At 42.9% G+C, this 16,475-nt stretch overlaps 1 protein-coding gene across 3 annotated transcripts in view; it reads right to left on the bottom strand.

The window, feature by feature from the left end:
• Positions 1-388: 388 nt before the first annotated feature.
• The window catches only part of MATR3 (matrin 3), a 53,340-nt gene continuing 37,253 nt past the window's right edge, over positions 389-16,475 (bottom strand). For all 3 annotated transcript variants that reach the window (XM_060232993.1, XM_060232997.1, XM_060233003.1), the window contains 6 exons: positions 15,516-15,647; positions 12,988-13,031; positions 12,530-12,905; positions 9,380-9,752; positions 1,806-1,927; positions 389-1,404 (listed from right to left, as the gene is read on the bottom strand). In XM_060232993.1, coding sequence (XP_060088976.1) covers positions 1,354-1,404; positions 1,806-1,927; positions 9,380-9,752; positions 12,530-12,905; positions 12,988-13,031; positions 15,516-15,647 — 1,098 coding nt within the window. In that variant the 3' untranslated portion in view covers positions 389-1,353. The remainder of the gene's footprint in view (positions 1,405-1,805; positions 1,928-9,379; positions 9,753-12,529; positions 12,906-12,987; positions 13,032-15,515; positions 15,648-16,475) is intronic.

Here is a 16,475-nt window from a genome sequence, read left to right as displayed (position 1 = left end):
CACAGTGGTTCCATTTGTTAACTCTGCATATTCTCTTGTTCCAGCACAGCTTTTACAAAGAGATGCCACCCACACTCTGCAATGTTTGCATAGCACTAATCTGAAAAGCTATGGATATGAAGTTAGGATAATTTTCAGAAATCTACTGCAGAGTTCACTGCATTTATACCTAACCAGTTTTAAGACCGAACTGCCCAGACCCCACTACATTAGTGTGATAATCGAGCCTAGCCTTAGACTCATGGCTGGGCTATTAGTACAACACTCTTGGGATGAACTGGAGCTTTTCAGGATCCCTGACTAAACTGGCCTGGAGAAAATTGCTTCCTGATCCCAAAGTGGCAATGCATACATGAAGTACACATTAAAAAACTCACAAACACCCCACTTAAACTCTGACTGATTTGGTTTATTTTGTCATCATAACAAACTGAATCCACATATATGTTAGCTGGTAAATCATTAACAAGCTACATGAGAACAAGTTACACGCACAAGCTCCTGTTCACATCAGCCACATGAAGGTACATTAAGAGCACAATCCTAGGAGTGAGCTAATTCAAAGATGTATGCCCCAAATCACTAAAATGTTACTCTGAAACAAAACCCACTATTACTCCTTTGTTTAGAATCAGAGTTGAAAAATTAAAAAAAAAAGGTCACAAACGTAAAAAGGTAACTATTTACAATTTAGGGTTCAATGCTGCTTTTGCTTATACTGGACATGTATGAAAAGTATTAAATTCAAGTAGCAAGCAAGAAGAGCTCTGAAAAAATAATAATACTGGTCAGGAGAATAAGAATCTACTGTATGCTACAGTCAGAACAGAAATGAGAATTATGGGGGAAAAATCACAAGATTTTTTTTTTAAAGCTATCTATTTTCCTTATTCTCTAAGTAACGCATCAACACTTAAAAGGAGGTGCATACAACCTTTTCTTTTAAAAAAGCCACATTGACTTTCATGTAAAGACTCCTCAAAAGTGAAAAGAAACCCTCTAAAAATAAAAGCCATCAGCTGGAATGCTCCAGAAAGTAGTAACAGTTTATATTTAAAAGGTTAGGGATATAATTAGAAGCCTAGAAAGATTAATAATGAGTTGAGTTCTGGTGTCCAAAATGCTTAGTTCTTTAGTTGCTTCAACCTGCACAGAAAATTCTGTGTTGTCATCCCAATCTGCTTTTCTTTAAACAAAGGTTGTGTTGATTTAAATGCACCATAACATTAAGCACACTAACAGAAGTACATTTCTACAGTATTCTACTAAAAGCTACGTAACATATTATTTCCCCAATCGTACTGTATGAACATAAAAAAATTTTTTCCTTAAGCCCTCATGCCTTTGTTGCATTTAAGCATCCTTTTTCTGCTTTTGTTCTTCAGCCATTTTCTCCATGTGTTTCTATAACAAAGGGAAAAAATGAAAAATTAAATCAAACATACAACCTGTTCCATGCAAGAGAGCCATGCCTGATATATGTCCTGAACTAAGGTGCTATGTGTGCATTAAACAGAGCACAAGCCAAATCTGTGCTTTATGTTCCACTGATTTTCAACTCTCTCTGACTGAAGTCTACAAGACTAATACTACATCTACTCAGAAGGATTCCAAAGGGGCTTACTTCCAGAAAGGACTGTATATATAAGGCATGCAACTGGTTTTTTCAACTGTCACTGGCCTTCATCTAAAGAGCCTTTTCAACAAACCGCAATACAGCTCCATTTCAGCAAACTATACTTGCATTTCTGAACTTCTAAGAACTGCATGGGGACAAAAGAATGCTTTATGTGGGTTTGCCTTACCTTCAGCTTTTGGTAGTGCGAAAGACTGCTGCAGTGGGTCTTTTTTGCTGTCTCTTCATTGGTATAGAACAAGGAACACAATCGGCAGTAAAACCCAGATCTGGGCATCACAAAGGTCACGCCTAGTAGCAAAAGAGAAACACAAGATGGCTGTTTTGCTCTACAATATTCAGTACCAGGGTGTGTACCTAATCTCCTTTTGCACTGAACAAAGGGTATATTCCAGGTTTAGTTCATTAATCTTATACAAGCTATGTACATATTTTCCTTTAAATATTCTTTTAAAACTGAGTTATGCTGATGACAGCACATTACCGGCAGACAACACTGAAGACATGAAATCACTACTGATAAAAGCAGAAAAGTGCAAAGCAGGATTATAGCTGAACATCGAGAGAATAAAGTAATGACTACACAGCTTTATGGTTGATGAAGAAATAGAACTTGTTAAAGATTTTCTATTCTTTGGCTCAATCATCAACCAAAAGTGACACTACAACCAAAAAATTAAAGACGACTGGAAAGGGCGGCCAGGAAGAGGCTGGAAAAGATCCTTAAAGGTATATGTATGTAATGCTCATGACCAAGATCAAGATGATTCATACTATCGTGCTCCCCATTACTATGTAAGCGTGTGAAAGTGGGACAATGAAGACAACTGACAGGAAGAAAATTGATTCATTTGAAATGTGGTGTTTAATGGATACTGGCCCACTAAAAAGACAAATAAGTGCGCTCTTGATTAAATCAAGCCTGAACTCTTCCTAGAAGCTAAAATGACCAAATGGAGGCTATTGAACTTTGGTCACATTATGAGAAGACAAAATTAGCTGGAAAAGACAGGGCTGGGAAAAAGCTGATGGCAACATGACATTGATTAATTCAATTACAAAAGCCATGGCTCTCAGTTTGCAAGACCTGAGCAAGGCTGTTAATAGTAGAATGTTTTGGAGGTGATTAATAGTGGTGTGCATTTGGCAGTAACCTTACGTTCTTTTTGGGTATTATGCAAGCTGAATATAGATCAGAGATCTATATTTGGATACCGATATAGCTGAGCCTGAAAAAAGTTGATTTTATTTGGTACTTTCAGCTATACTGAAGCCACTGGCCATTTAAACCTTAACAGCTGAGGAGCAGAGCCACCCATCAGCTGTTTGTTTTAAATGCCTGGCAACAATTTCAGGGCTCCCTTTCTCTCCCACCCCAGAGCAGGGAAGCAAAAGGAGAAATGAAATGGCTTCCTCCCAAGGAAACTGATCAGCCCAGCAAGTCTGTCTGTTAGCTGATGGGCTTCCCAGGAAGCCTTAAACCCCCATTTTGCTTCCCCTGCTCAGAAACGGGTGCAAAACAGGAGTTAAATGGCTTTCTCCCAGGGAAGCTGATCGGCCTGCCAGGTTCCCAGTCTGCTGATTGGCTTTTCAAGTAGGAAGTATTTAAATCCCTCTGCTTTTCTTTTCTTCTTCTGGTTAGGTCTCACCTAGAGCGATGTGTTCAGTTTTGGGCACCACAATTCAAGGAGGATAGAGACAAGCTGGAACGTGTCCAGAGGATGGCAACAAAGATGGTGAGGGGTCTGAAGACCAAGTCTTATGAGGAAAGGTTCAAGGAGCTGGGTATGTTTACCCTGGAAAGGAGATGACTGAGAGGCAATATGATCACCATCTTCAAATACCTGGATAGCGGTCATATAGAGAATGATGAGTTGTTTTCTGTTGCTCCAGAAGATTGGACCAGAACCAATGGGTTGAAATTAAATCAAAAGAGTTTTTGGCTAAACATTAGGAAGAACTTCCTGATAGAGCGCTTCCTCAGTGGAACCTTGGGAGTTCTTCCTTGGGAGGTAGTGGGCTCTTCTTCTTTGGAGGGTTTTTAAACAGAGGCTAGATGGCCATTTATTTATTTATTTATTTTTCGTATTTATATCCCGCCCTCCTCGCAGGCTCAGCAATGCTGATTCTATGAATTAAGTAGATCATGAGGGGGAAGGCAGGAAAGGTTGCATCAGTACTTAGTTCTCTTGGCCCTTTCTCTTGGCCAGGGAAATGCTGATTGTCACTTTGGGACCAGGAAGCAATTTTTCTCCAGGCCAGTTTGGAAGGTTTTTGCCATCTTCTGAGCAGGTATGTGTGTGTAAGGGAGGTATCTGTGAATTTCCTGCACTGTGCAGGGGTTTGGACTAGGACCCTGGAGGTCTCTTCCAATTCTATGATGCAGAGTGGTGAGAACCACAGAGGATTGTGAGGAACTCCAAAGATAGATAGATAGATAGATAGATAGATAGATAGATAGATAGATAGATAGATAGATAGATAGATAGATAGATAGATAGATAGATAGATAGATAGATAGATAGATAGATAGATAGATAAATTTATTGTCATTGTTCTCCACAAAAAGAGAGCAACGAAATGAGGTGCTCTTCCACAAACATACCAACGCATCAAACACACATATTCATATTCATACCATTTAAATACATCTAAAACCATTTAAACCATTAAAACCATTTAAATACATCTAAAACAGATAAACATTCATAAAACCATTAAAACCATTTAAATACATCTAAAACAGATAATCCTTCATAACCCTGCATTTAACCTAACCACAGCACTTGGATAGAAACTGTCCTTAAATCTGTTTGTCCTAGCCTTCAACACTCTATATCGTCTACCTGACGGTAAGATCTCAAATAGCAAATGGCCCAGATGTGAAGGGTCCCTTACAACAACAACAACAACAACAAATTTTATTTATATCCCGCCCTCCCCGCCAGAGCAGGCTCAGGGCGGCTAACAACACAGTTCAGGGTTAAATTATACAAATGAATAAAATTACATTAAACATTATAAGCATTTAATTAAAATCTGGTTAAGTTTTAAAATTAAATTGATTAAATTTTTAAAAGTGCTAATGCTATGTTTACTTTTTCTGATGGCGGTTTCCTTCGCAATTTCCATTTTCATCAGCGAAAGCCAGTCTGAAGAGGAAGGTCTTGCAGGCCCTGCGGAACTGTTCTAGGTCCCGCAGGGCCCGCATTTCCTCTGGAAGTTGGTTCCATAGGCTCAGGGCTATAGAGGAGAAGGCCCGGTTACGGGTGCTTTGCAACTTCACCTCTCTTGGTCCGGGGATAGTCAGCAAGTTTTTCCCGGCTGACCTCAGTGCTCTCTGGGGTTCATATGGGGAGAGACGGTCCCTAAGGTAGACAGGTCCTCGACCATATAGGGCTTTAAAGGTAATGACCAGCACTTTGTAACGAACCCGGTATGTAATTGGCAGCCAGTGCAGTTCGCGCAGCCCAGGCTGTATGTGCTCCCATTTAGGGAGTCCCAGCAACAGTCTAGCCGCTGCGTTCTGCACCAGCTGCAGCTTCCGGGTTCGGTACAGAGGCAGCCCCATGTAGAGGGCATTACAGTAATCCAGTTTCGAGGTGACCGTTGCATGAAGCACCATTGCCAGATCTTGGTGCTCTAGGAAGGGAGCCAACTGCTTTGCCCGCCTTAGATGGAAAAAGGCTGACTTGGCAGTGGCTGCAATCTGGGCCTCCATTGATAATGCAGGCTCCAGTAAAACTCCCAGGCTCTTAACCCGGTGCGCCGCTTTCAACGGCGCCCCGTCGAAGACCGGGAGAGGTATTTCCCCTTCCTGAGCGCCCCGACCCAGACAAAGGACTTCTGTCTTCGCTGGACTCAGTTTCAGCCCGCTCTTCCTCAACCAGGTTGCCAAATCCTGCAGGGCCAGGTCTAAATTCTCTGGGACGCAGTCAGGCCGGCCGTCCATTAGCAGATAGAGTTGGGTGTCATCTGCATATTGATGGCACCCAAGTCCATGTCTCCTGGCAATCTGGGCAAGGGGGCGCATATAGATATTAAATAGCATTGGTGAGAGAACTGCCCCCTGAGGCACTCCACAGTCCAGTGTGCGCCTCTGGGACAGCTCGCCCCCAATTGCCACCCTTTGTCCCCGATCCTCGAGGAAGGAGGCAAGCCATTGTAAGGCAGACCCCCTCACCCCTACATCGGCGAGGCGGCGGGTCAGTAGCTGATGGTCAACCGTGTCGAACGCAGCCGACAGGTCCAACAACATCAGCACCGCCACACCGCCCCGATCCAGGTGCCGTTGGAGATCATCTACCAGGGCGACCAGTACTGTCTCCGTCCCGTAACCCGGGCGAAAGCCGGACTGGCAAGGGTCTTGGATGGAAGCGTCATCCAGAATGCTCTGCAACTGTGACGCCACTGCCCTCTCTATAATTTTACCTAAAAACGGTAAATTAGAGACCGGTCGGTAGTTTGCCAATTCGGCCGGATCCGCTGTACTTTTTTTCAAGAGGGGACGGACCAAAGCCTCTTTTAGAGATGATGGAAAGCGCCCCTCCAAGAGGGATCTATTTATGATGTCCCATAAAGGACATTCAAGCTCCCTCAGGCAGGATTTAATTAGCCAGGAGGGGCATGGGTCCAAATCACAAGTTGTAGGGCGTGCAGAGGAGAGAATTCCGTCAACTACCTCCAGGCTGAGCGGGTTGAAGTGATCCAGGATTAAATCAGAAGACAGGCACGGGGCCTCGGGCTCACATACTGTATCCAAGGTGATGGGCAGGTCCTGGCGGAGCGACATGATTTTGTCTGCAAAAAATTTCGCGAAAGCCTCACAGCCTATTTCCAATTCTCTAACGTTTGATCTGCCTTGGGGCAGTGTGGTTAGCTGTCCAATTATTTTAAACAATTGTGCTGGGCGCGAATTTGCAGACGCAATCTTGGCCGCGAAGTACTTCTTCTTCGCGGCCTTGACTGCCACCTCATAAGACCTCATAAACGTTCTATAGGATGTTCTCGCCGCTTCGTCACGAGTGCGCCGCCACTGCCTCTCTAGTCGTCGGAGTCCGTTTCAACCGGCGTAGCTCCAAGGTATACCAAGGAGCCAGCCTTGAACAAGGGCGCAGAGGACGTCGAGGTGCGATCTCGTTGATTGCCCCGGATAGCCGATCTTGCCAGGCATCAACCAGGGCATCAAGGGAATCACCAGGGGGCCAAGGATCCCGAAGAGCCATTTGGAACCGTTCCGGGTCCATCAGGCTCCGCGGGCGAGCCAAAATAGGCTCTCCGCCCTTACAGGGTTGTGGTAGCGTCTCCATACGAGCCTTGAGGGCTAAGTGATCCGACCATGGTATCGTCTCCGTTGCGATTTCGTTCACTTGAATCCCGGTCGCAAAGATCAGATCTAATGTGTGCCCAGCCTGGTGTGTGGGAGTCGTAACAAATTGGGAGAGTCCCAGTGTCGCCATGGAAGACACTAGGTCCATCGCCTGAGTGGAGGCCGCGTCATCGGCATGGACATTGAAGTCGCCCAGGACCAGAAGCCCTGGGTACTCCAGCGCCCAGCCGGACACCGCCTCCATCAGGGATGGTAAGGCGCTGGCCGGTGCGTTAGGCGGACGGTACACCAGCCAGATCGCCAACCTCTCCCCGACGTCCCACACAAGGCCAACACACTCAATACCGTCGATCTTTGGGGCCGGGAGAGCCCGGAAGGAGCTCATTAGTACCTTAGGATCATTTGTATCTTCCTTTTACATCTCATATTATACAGATCCACCAAAGGGATCTGTTGAGGCTGGGTGAGTGAGCGTCAACACGGCTAATGAGGTTCAATGTGTTCAAGTGAAAGGTAATGTACATTGGGGTCAAAAATCCTAACTATAAATACAAGTTGATGGGGTGTGGAGACTGACCAAGAGAGAGATCTTGGAGTCATGGTAGATAACTCAATGAAAATGTTAAGACAGTGTGCGACTACAATAAAAAAGGTCAAGCTATGGTGGGAATTATTAGGAAGGGAACTGAAAACAAATCAGCCGGTATCATAATAAAAGGTAAAGGTAGACCCCTGTTCAAGCACCAGTCATTTCCAACTCTGGGGTGACGTCGCATCACAACATTTTCACAGCAGACTTTTTAATGGGAAGGAAGGGGAGGTATTTAAAGTTTAAATACCCTTCCTCCCTGAGTTGAGCCACAGTACCAGCATGCATCAGAAATCATAGACTAAGAACGTAAGAGAAACCATGTTGGATCAGGCTGGTTTGCCATTGTCTTCCCCAGTCATCTACATTCCCCCCCCAGCAAACTGGGTACTCATTTTACCGACCTCAGAAGGATGGAAAGCTGAGTCAATCTTGAGCTGGCTACCTGAACCAGCTTCTGCCAGGATCGAACTCAGGTCATAAGCAGAGCTTAGGACTGCAGCACTGCAGCTTTACCACTCTGCGCCACGGGGCTGTATCATAATGCCCCTGTATAAATCGATGGTGCAGCCTCATTTGGAGTACTGTGTACAATTCTGGTCACCTCAAAAAAGATATAGCATTGGGAAAAGTGCAGAAAAGGGCAACTAGAATGATTAAAGGGTTGGAACACTTTCCTTATGAAGAAAGGTTAAAACTCTTGGGGCTCTTTAGCTTGGAGAAACGTCGACTGAGGGGTGACATGATAGAGGTTTACAAGATTATGCATGGGATTGGGAAGGTAGACAAGGAAGTGCTTTTCTCCCTTTCCCACAATATGAGAACTTGTGGGTACTCAAATTGCTGAGCAGTAGGGTTAAAATGGATAAAAGGAAGTACTTCTTCACCAAAAGCGTGATTAACACATGGAATTCACTGCCACAGGAGGAGGTGGTGGCAGCTACAAGCATAGCAAGCTTCAAGACGGGTTTGGATAAACATATGAAGCAAAGGTCCATCAGTGGCTATTTGCCACAGTGTATTGTTGGAACTTTCTTCCTAGGGCAATTGCTACTCTGTATTCTTGGTGCTTGGGAGGGGCAACAGTGTGAGGGTTTCTAGTGTCCTGGCCCCACTTATGGACCTCCTGATGGCACCTGGGTTTTTTGGCCACTGTGTGATACAATGCTGGACTGATTGGGCCATTGGCCTGATCCAATATGGTTTCTCTTACGTTCTTATTCTATGATTTCTGATGCATACTGCTACTGTGGTGCAACTCAGGGAGGAAGGGTATTTAAACTTTAAATATCTCCCCTTCCTTCCCTGAGCTGCACTGCAGTGGCAGCATGCAACTCAGGGAGTAAAGGGAAGGTATTTAAAGGGACTACTATTTTCGCTTCACTCCCTGATGCGTGCTACAGCACAACTCGGAGAGGGAAAGCATGGAGCTGAATAAATTTAGCAACAATGATTATTTCCATTTCTCAAATCCCAATATTGGCATATACCAATATTTTTCAGGTTTGGTATACCCAACCCCCCAAAATACCTTTTTTTGTGCACACCCTTAGTAATTAATTCACAGGGTCACCACAAATTGGAAGTGATGTGATGGTACGTAACACATACACACACAAAAGTAAAATCAGGAAATCATACTACTGAGAGTTCATATTAGTTCCACCATATCTGTGCCCATGTAAAATTCTGATGATCATGCATGCATAAATTATTGGCTGTTGACCAGATTTTGCCTCTTTGTGAAAACCAATGAAACAGCACAATAGAAAAGACAATATAATGAAGATTATGCTGGAGGAGGAAAAGAGGGAACTACTCTTACCAACAGGAATATTTGGCTGATATGGTCCAATTCTGTATTCATCTGGAACAGCAAGCTTCTCATGGGCAGCCTTAGTTTCTTGAGCTTCTCCACTTTCGTTTTGCATTGCATCCAGTTCCGCAGCGTTGTCAGTCGTATCAGATGTTTCCAACTTCAAGTTCTCCATTTTGGCACCATTCTCCATTGCTTCATTTTCTGGCTCACTTCCTTCAGCTTTAACTGCCTTGCTTTCCATCAAGCTGCTCTCACTTTTTACAGCAGGCTTAAGTATGCCAGCTTTACGTAGTTTCTGGTGATCCGCATCCTCCTCATCACCAACTTCATCTAGAGTGACAAAACCTTCCATGCTTCTTGGAAACCCACCTACGTGTCTCTGTTAACACAAATTTAGATGTGTCTAGTCACAATTTACTGGAGTGTAAATTGCAGGTCCGATTGTGTTATTCTACTTGGTACTCAGCCACAAGCACTTCCAGAACTGGGGAGGGGAGGGGGGATAATGTCTGTGGAATTCAAGAATACCAAGGCCATAGACTATCCCATTGTAGCAATGGGGGGGGGCTGTGTGGGGGCTCATTGTTCCCTGCTTAACAGGGACAGGCTTCTACAATATGGCACAAACCATCAAAAAGGACACATTCTCAAGGGGGAGGTCAATACTGAGCATCCCACCCTCTATGACCTCGTTAAGCAAATCACCCTAATTTTACTGAACAATTAACGTGAACAATGTAAGGCCTGCTTTGGCTTACAGATATTCATAATCAGGCCTCCTCATAGACACCATCCTTATCTCTTTCAGGGTCAAATTCAAGAATACGGTAATTGGCTAAGTGCAAAAAGCCACGCTCAGTTCAGTAACTAGATGGGAGGGGAAGCCAGGAATGACTGTCATCTTCTAGAGGGTTCTGGTGAGTGACTGCACAAGCTGGATTCAAAGGACCATCTGACACCAGAGGGCAAGAGACTGTAACTCTTATAACAACAAGGAGGCCATGCTAACTTTATGGTTCCATGGGACAATGGCTCTATGATAAGCTTCACTGCAATGGATTGCTGCTCAGAAGATGCTTAAGCCTCAAGCCTGGAAGCTAATATTCTGCATGGTGTGGTATTAATACCAGGTAATAAACTGTTAGAAAAGTCAGCCTTTTTTCTTTTTGCTAGCGAATTCTAGAGACTGTTGCCTAATGATACTCCTTTTAAAAATTATTCAATAAACCTGTATATGTATTTTTTAAGGTTTGGTTTTTTGTGTGCACTTAGCCATAGATCTGAACACTGCTTTCTTGCCAAAGAGGTAGTGACTTGCCCAAGGGGGACTTAAAGACTTGAGTACTTGACAGACCTACTTTGTGCATGGTTCCATACAATCCATCATTAATAATCACTATTCTTTAGCAAGGGTGCATGCATAGACCCCAACAACTAGGTATCTTTCAGGTAGCCAATGGTATGAATTATACCACTAGAATGGAACAAGGAGATTCTAAGAGCAGATCTAGAAAGTTCATTCCCTATCTTTGTCCAAACATGTAGACTGAACCTGAGGCCTCTGGTATCCAGTTGATCCCTAGACTTGCTCAGATTATGGTCTCTCCCATATTTGGAAATATGATTAGTGGACCAGGTTCCCCTCCTGCACTGGTTTCATAGGGCTCAGGCAACGTCTCCTGGAGATACCAAATGTACCATTGGGAAAGTATATTAGTTCCTCCTGCTGTGGATGTGCAGCAACTCTAATGAATGGGCAATCTAATAAATGTGAATGGACTACAGACCAATTCCTTGCTGATTTGTCAAATTTTTCCTGCTGCCTTCTGCTGTCCCCAAAGTACGGTTTTAATCTTGCAAGGATAAAATAAGGCTGAGACATGTGCCAAATGGTCAAACAGGTGGACAGTTTGACCAAGGTCAAAATATTCCATGGTCAAAAATGTTCTTCTCACAGATTGGTGGTGTCTTATTTGCTCAAATACTGTTGCTGTGGAAAATGCCCAGACTATAATATTGTATAGATTTCCCTGATAAAGTGTGCACAAAATGTGTAGAGGTGTTTAAAATTAATGATTAAAGTTAAACATTAAAATTAATTATCCCATGACACCAATTCTTTGTCTTGTTTTTTGCTGTCTTTTTAGATGTCACCACCCAACAGCACAGGCAGAAACGATGGCATTGCAGATACTAAGCTATGGTCATTGTTTCAAAATTAAGTCATTTCACTTTTTTAATCATTAGCATAATTTTTAATCCATTTCCAGGTTTTATTAAGTTAATGCATTAAACATTAAGCTGGTCTATTTTTTCTGCTCAAAAAGGTCCACACTATCCTAAGAGAGGTTTTTACTCCCATAGGGCACATCAGCAATGGCAGGGCTGGAGCTGGGATGGGAAGTAGTACCATCCCTTGGGAACAGGAGTCAGATGCACACTACTGGCTTTGTATTACCACTGCTCCACACATTGAGCCACTCTATGAAGCCAGAAGTTGTTTGGAAGTAACCATTTTGCCTTGCCCATCTGGACTTTTGCTGCAGAAAATGCTTCCATGTAATAGATGGGCATCTGCTGCAATTGTACTTTGTGCTGAAAACAAAGAATGGAAAATACCACCATGGACAAGTGGGTCCCTGGATTTGTCCCCAGCCTCCACCAATGATATTCCTGACCACTGAATTGCAGAAAAAAAGTTGGAGCCGCTGCACTCTGTGCCTACAGTACTTGTGACCTTTTTGGCAGGAGGAAGCAGACTGAGATGACTGAAGTCTTTACAGACTGGAAATCTGTTGTGTGTCAAGTGTGCCAACTGGTACACTTGACACACAACAAGTGTGCAGAATTACCAAGGTGCAATGTGGCACCTGAGCTGCTATATGAAAATGCCAAGCCAGATTTCAATTCTGCTAATGTATGTTCTGCCAGAGAGGAAAGCACTACATGGGCCATTACTGCCAACTACACATGCTCATATTTCGAGCCACTGTACATCACCACACCCCTTCTCTCAAACCCTGATCATGATACTCAACTATTGAATAATTTTTTTGAGGAAAAACATTACACCTTTCCCACCTTCCCAAGTACATGGAAAGCTGAATATTCTTATGCTCAACTCAATTCTTCCTAGCAATATTCTTTGAGGCTTACCTTCTTGAGTTTTTTTGCTGCTGCGGTTCCAGCATTACCTTCAGCTTTGCCGCTAGCATCAGCATCAGCTGCTGCCTTTTCTTCTGTAGCTACATCACCCAAGTTGGCAACGTCAGCATCATCAGCTGCTGAACTGCCACTCTCTAGTAATGCTGCTGCTTCTTCCTCATCTACTAACAGCTCATCCTCTGATTCAAGGATCAAATTGGAGTCATCTTGGTCTGCTTTCTCACTGCCTTTGGTATCCATTTGCTCTACTTCTTCTCTCTTCTCGTCTTTATCTTCAATACTGCTTGTTTCATTTTTATCGCTATCATCTGTCTTGGATTTTTTTTCACTTCCAGAATCTTTACTGTCTGGAGAAAGACCTCTCTTTCTATAAAAGAGGAAAAAAACAGAATTTTACTTACCTGTTTAAATTTTATATTTTTAAACAATATTAAATGATCAAAAATTACCGAGGTTTATCTTTCTTCAGCAGATCTGCTCCTTTGTTAGGAATCTGGGGGGGGGGGGAGAAAGAAGCTTTTTAAGTTACTCAAATTTTCTGGGGTTCTGCATTAGTACAACCCATAACTACTCAAAGGATATTTTCAATCCTCAAGACATCTCAAAGCAATACACATTTATTGTAGCAGAATCTTTTGGGTTCAATGCCACGGAAAACTTGTGCTGCAATAAATACACCATTCCTGATATTGCCACAAGGCCACCTGATATTCTTGCTGCAAACAGACTTAAATGGGAATTCACTGTAAGATGTAATAATTATTCAAATAACAACTGTAAGCAACTGTAGTAACATAACAAGCAAGTGCCTTTATTTTAAAAAGTCTACGCAAGGATTTTCTTTTCTGCACAGCACAATGGGGCTCTTCCCACTCCTTTTAATCAGTAGTAGTGACAATACTGATGACATTACTCCAGGATATGGACTTGCCTCTTCCTGCCCAAAGACCACAAACTTTGTCAAGAGGGTAACTTAATAGAAGCCTGTGAATGACCCAAGCATATGTAAAGCTATGTTTGCTAAATCACAGCTGTAACTCTATCACTGGGTACACACTCAAAAATCTACACACCCTAACTGAAAAGGTCAGATCACAGGGATTAACTAATCTTCTCTTTGCTGATTACCCTTATGGATCATAGCTGTTAACACTAGGAACTACAAAAGCAGCAAGAGAAACACCACTATTCACAGCAATTACACAAATAATCATTCAAAAGAAATCACTAGCACCTGATTTAACTTGAAGCTGTCCTGCATTTTCCAGCAACTTGGTCAAGAGTCTGCAAATTTTGCTTGTCATGACAGGGATCCCTTCTCCCTCTGGTCAATCTGACATTCTCAACTTAAAAGGGAAATTGGCCATGACTTCACACTGTGTTTCTGTGGTACTCCAAGCAGCTCTGAAGCTCAATACTATATCACAAAAGATATCCCATCTCTGCTGGATAACTGTCAGGGTCCTGGCAAACAAATTTTGACTGGCTATCAAGATTGCCCCTCCCCCAACTGATGGATCCCTATTTTCTCCTACCCTTGGAAGACTCAACAACTTGAAAGATTTCACTGCAATTATCCTGGTAAAAGACCAATCCACAGTGGTCAAAAACTGAATCTGACTCAATGGGAATACTTCTAGCACTACACCATGTTGTCCAAGAGTTGCAAAAGCAGGGTTCCAGGGACATGTTCCTGTAGTCCCTGAACATTAACTGGGCTGTAGAACACTATCTGCATTCATTACCAAGCCCCAAACAGAGGACTTCACCATGACAGTACATGGAATGTCTCAAATTTCAACAGGAAGCTACCTCCTCCCATGATGGCACTTGCAGGCCTAACTTGAGTACCACTGAGACAAACCAAGATGTTTGTGAAATGTAGAATGGCATAGCTCAAATGGATTAGCGCATGGAACCTCACATGTACCTTCAAAAACTTGCAAAGTTCTAAAGAATGACGAGGCTACCCGCTCCCTTGACAAATGGTCCATTGCTGAATGGCTCACAATTCTATTAGCACAAGAGGAGACGTGAAGGACTCGAATGTGGGGATCCTCCTGTATTCGCTGAGTCATCCTGCTTATACTTCCTTCCAACAGCTTGTACCTGCCTAGCTGAAGTGGTAGCAACAGTGGTTGCTCCCATTCCTCCACCTGCTATCTCCACTGAGGAGGGTGGATGAGGCCAGCCCAGTCAACAGAGGCTCATTCTCTCTGCAAACGCAGACAGCATTACTGTGCTGGGGGGGAATTTAACCATCCTCCTTTTTTATTTGAAGTTTTTATATTTTTTTGCAACCAGGGAGTGGGGGTGGAAGACGGGGGCACGTCTGCCAAGTCTGGAGAAAAATCTTCCCTCTGTCAACATGGCCTCAAACCGTGGATTTAAGTATCTGCTGATGGTGCCACAATTGACTATTAAAATATATTATGATATACCCTACTTTAAGCAGTTGTTCCTCATTTTACCTTCAGTTAATATGTTAAACAATTGCTTTTCACCCAAGGCACTCTTAAAAATGCCCTTTCAACTTTTTTCTTTTTATTAAACAGCACTTGTAACTGGTCTATCCAGTTCCTGGGAGAAGAAGACAAGCAGAAACTAAAAAATAAGCTCTTATGCTACGTTTTTCCAATCTAAAACTGCCTTCCTGAAAGCTTCAGGTTCAGACCTGAAAGGGCACTCCCACCTCCAGGCTACCTGGCATCAATATGGACTCTCTGACCCAAGCAAGAGGGAATTGCCTGGATGGGCTAAAATAAAATTTCCTATTTGAAATAGTTATGTTTATATAGTATGATAAGAAGTGGCAAGCACCAGAATCTTCAACAGTCTCTAAAAACCAGTCATACTATACTAGTCTTGGCTTACCCTGTTTCCTTTGCTAGTTGTCATCCTTAAATATCTCACAAAACCATTCTACATTGTTTCTTTAAGAGTAATGAGCAACACCTTAAGCCCACACAATACCCACCCTTAATATCAATTTCTTGTATTTTTCAGACAAGTCTACTTTCACACATCTACCCTGGAACCACAGGGCTTTGTTGGAACAGTGCTCCATCATGGCAACGGCTGCTTCTCTGGTATCCATCTCTATGAATGCCTACAAGAAGATTGACAAGATTTTCACTATGCAACTTTATGACATGACATGACTTAAGGGTTAATCAAGGGATCACTGTAATCACACATCTATGCCAGGAGGCTGTTGATAAGCATTAATTAATCTATCTGGCTGCTGCTAAGAACACATTTTTGTTTCAAAACTGAGAAAAAGCAGTTGAAAGGACCTCAAGCTTCAGCAAGCCTGTGAATAACAAGCCTAGTCAAATGCCCACCAAATGGTGAAACTACATATCAAAATGGGACCAGCAAAGATGAGTAATGGAAGACCAAGCAACCAGGAGCCCTGTTCCCACCTTCTGTTTTTCCATTTTTCTTCCCAGCTTCTCTTAAGAGAAGGTACTTGAGTACTACACATGCAGCAAGATGAGGTGGTAGAATCTGGAAGTGCCAAAATGAGCTGCATCACACTGGACTTCAAAGTAATGATTTATCTTTATTGCTATCATGTAAAAACACCATGCAAATAAAATGTATTTATTTGGTTAGATATTTATCCCACCCTTCCTGTAAATGAGCTCAGGGCAGGTTACAGCATTTATTATAAAATAATGTTTAAAACGTTAAAAATTCTAAGATCTGTTACCATATCAGGAAAACAGCTAAGGATGCATGCTTAGGTAGACTAGACTAGAACCTCGTTTTCTGTTTAGAGATGTATGGCAACTATGAAAAGTATAACCCCTCACCTGCAGTTTCAAGTATACAGTCCATTCTACCACTTCATTACCACCACATTTTACTGCATGGCAAAAACATGTGTAAGTCTCACCCCCTTCCCTTCTGTCCAAACATTCCCATACAAATA

This window comes from Heteronotia binoei, chromosome 1 (assembly GCF_032191835.1).
Source record: "Heteronotia binoei isolate CCM8104 ecotype False Entrance Well chromosome 1, APGP_CSIRO_Hbin_v1, whole genome shotgun sequence".
NCBI classification, from domain to species: domain Eukaryota; kingdom Metazoa; phylum Chordata; class Lepidosauria; order Squamata; family Gekkonidae; genus Heteronotia; species Heteronotia binoei.
Note: the sequence above shows the minus strand (reverse complement) of the source record. Positions and strands in the feature narration are given on the sequence as shown.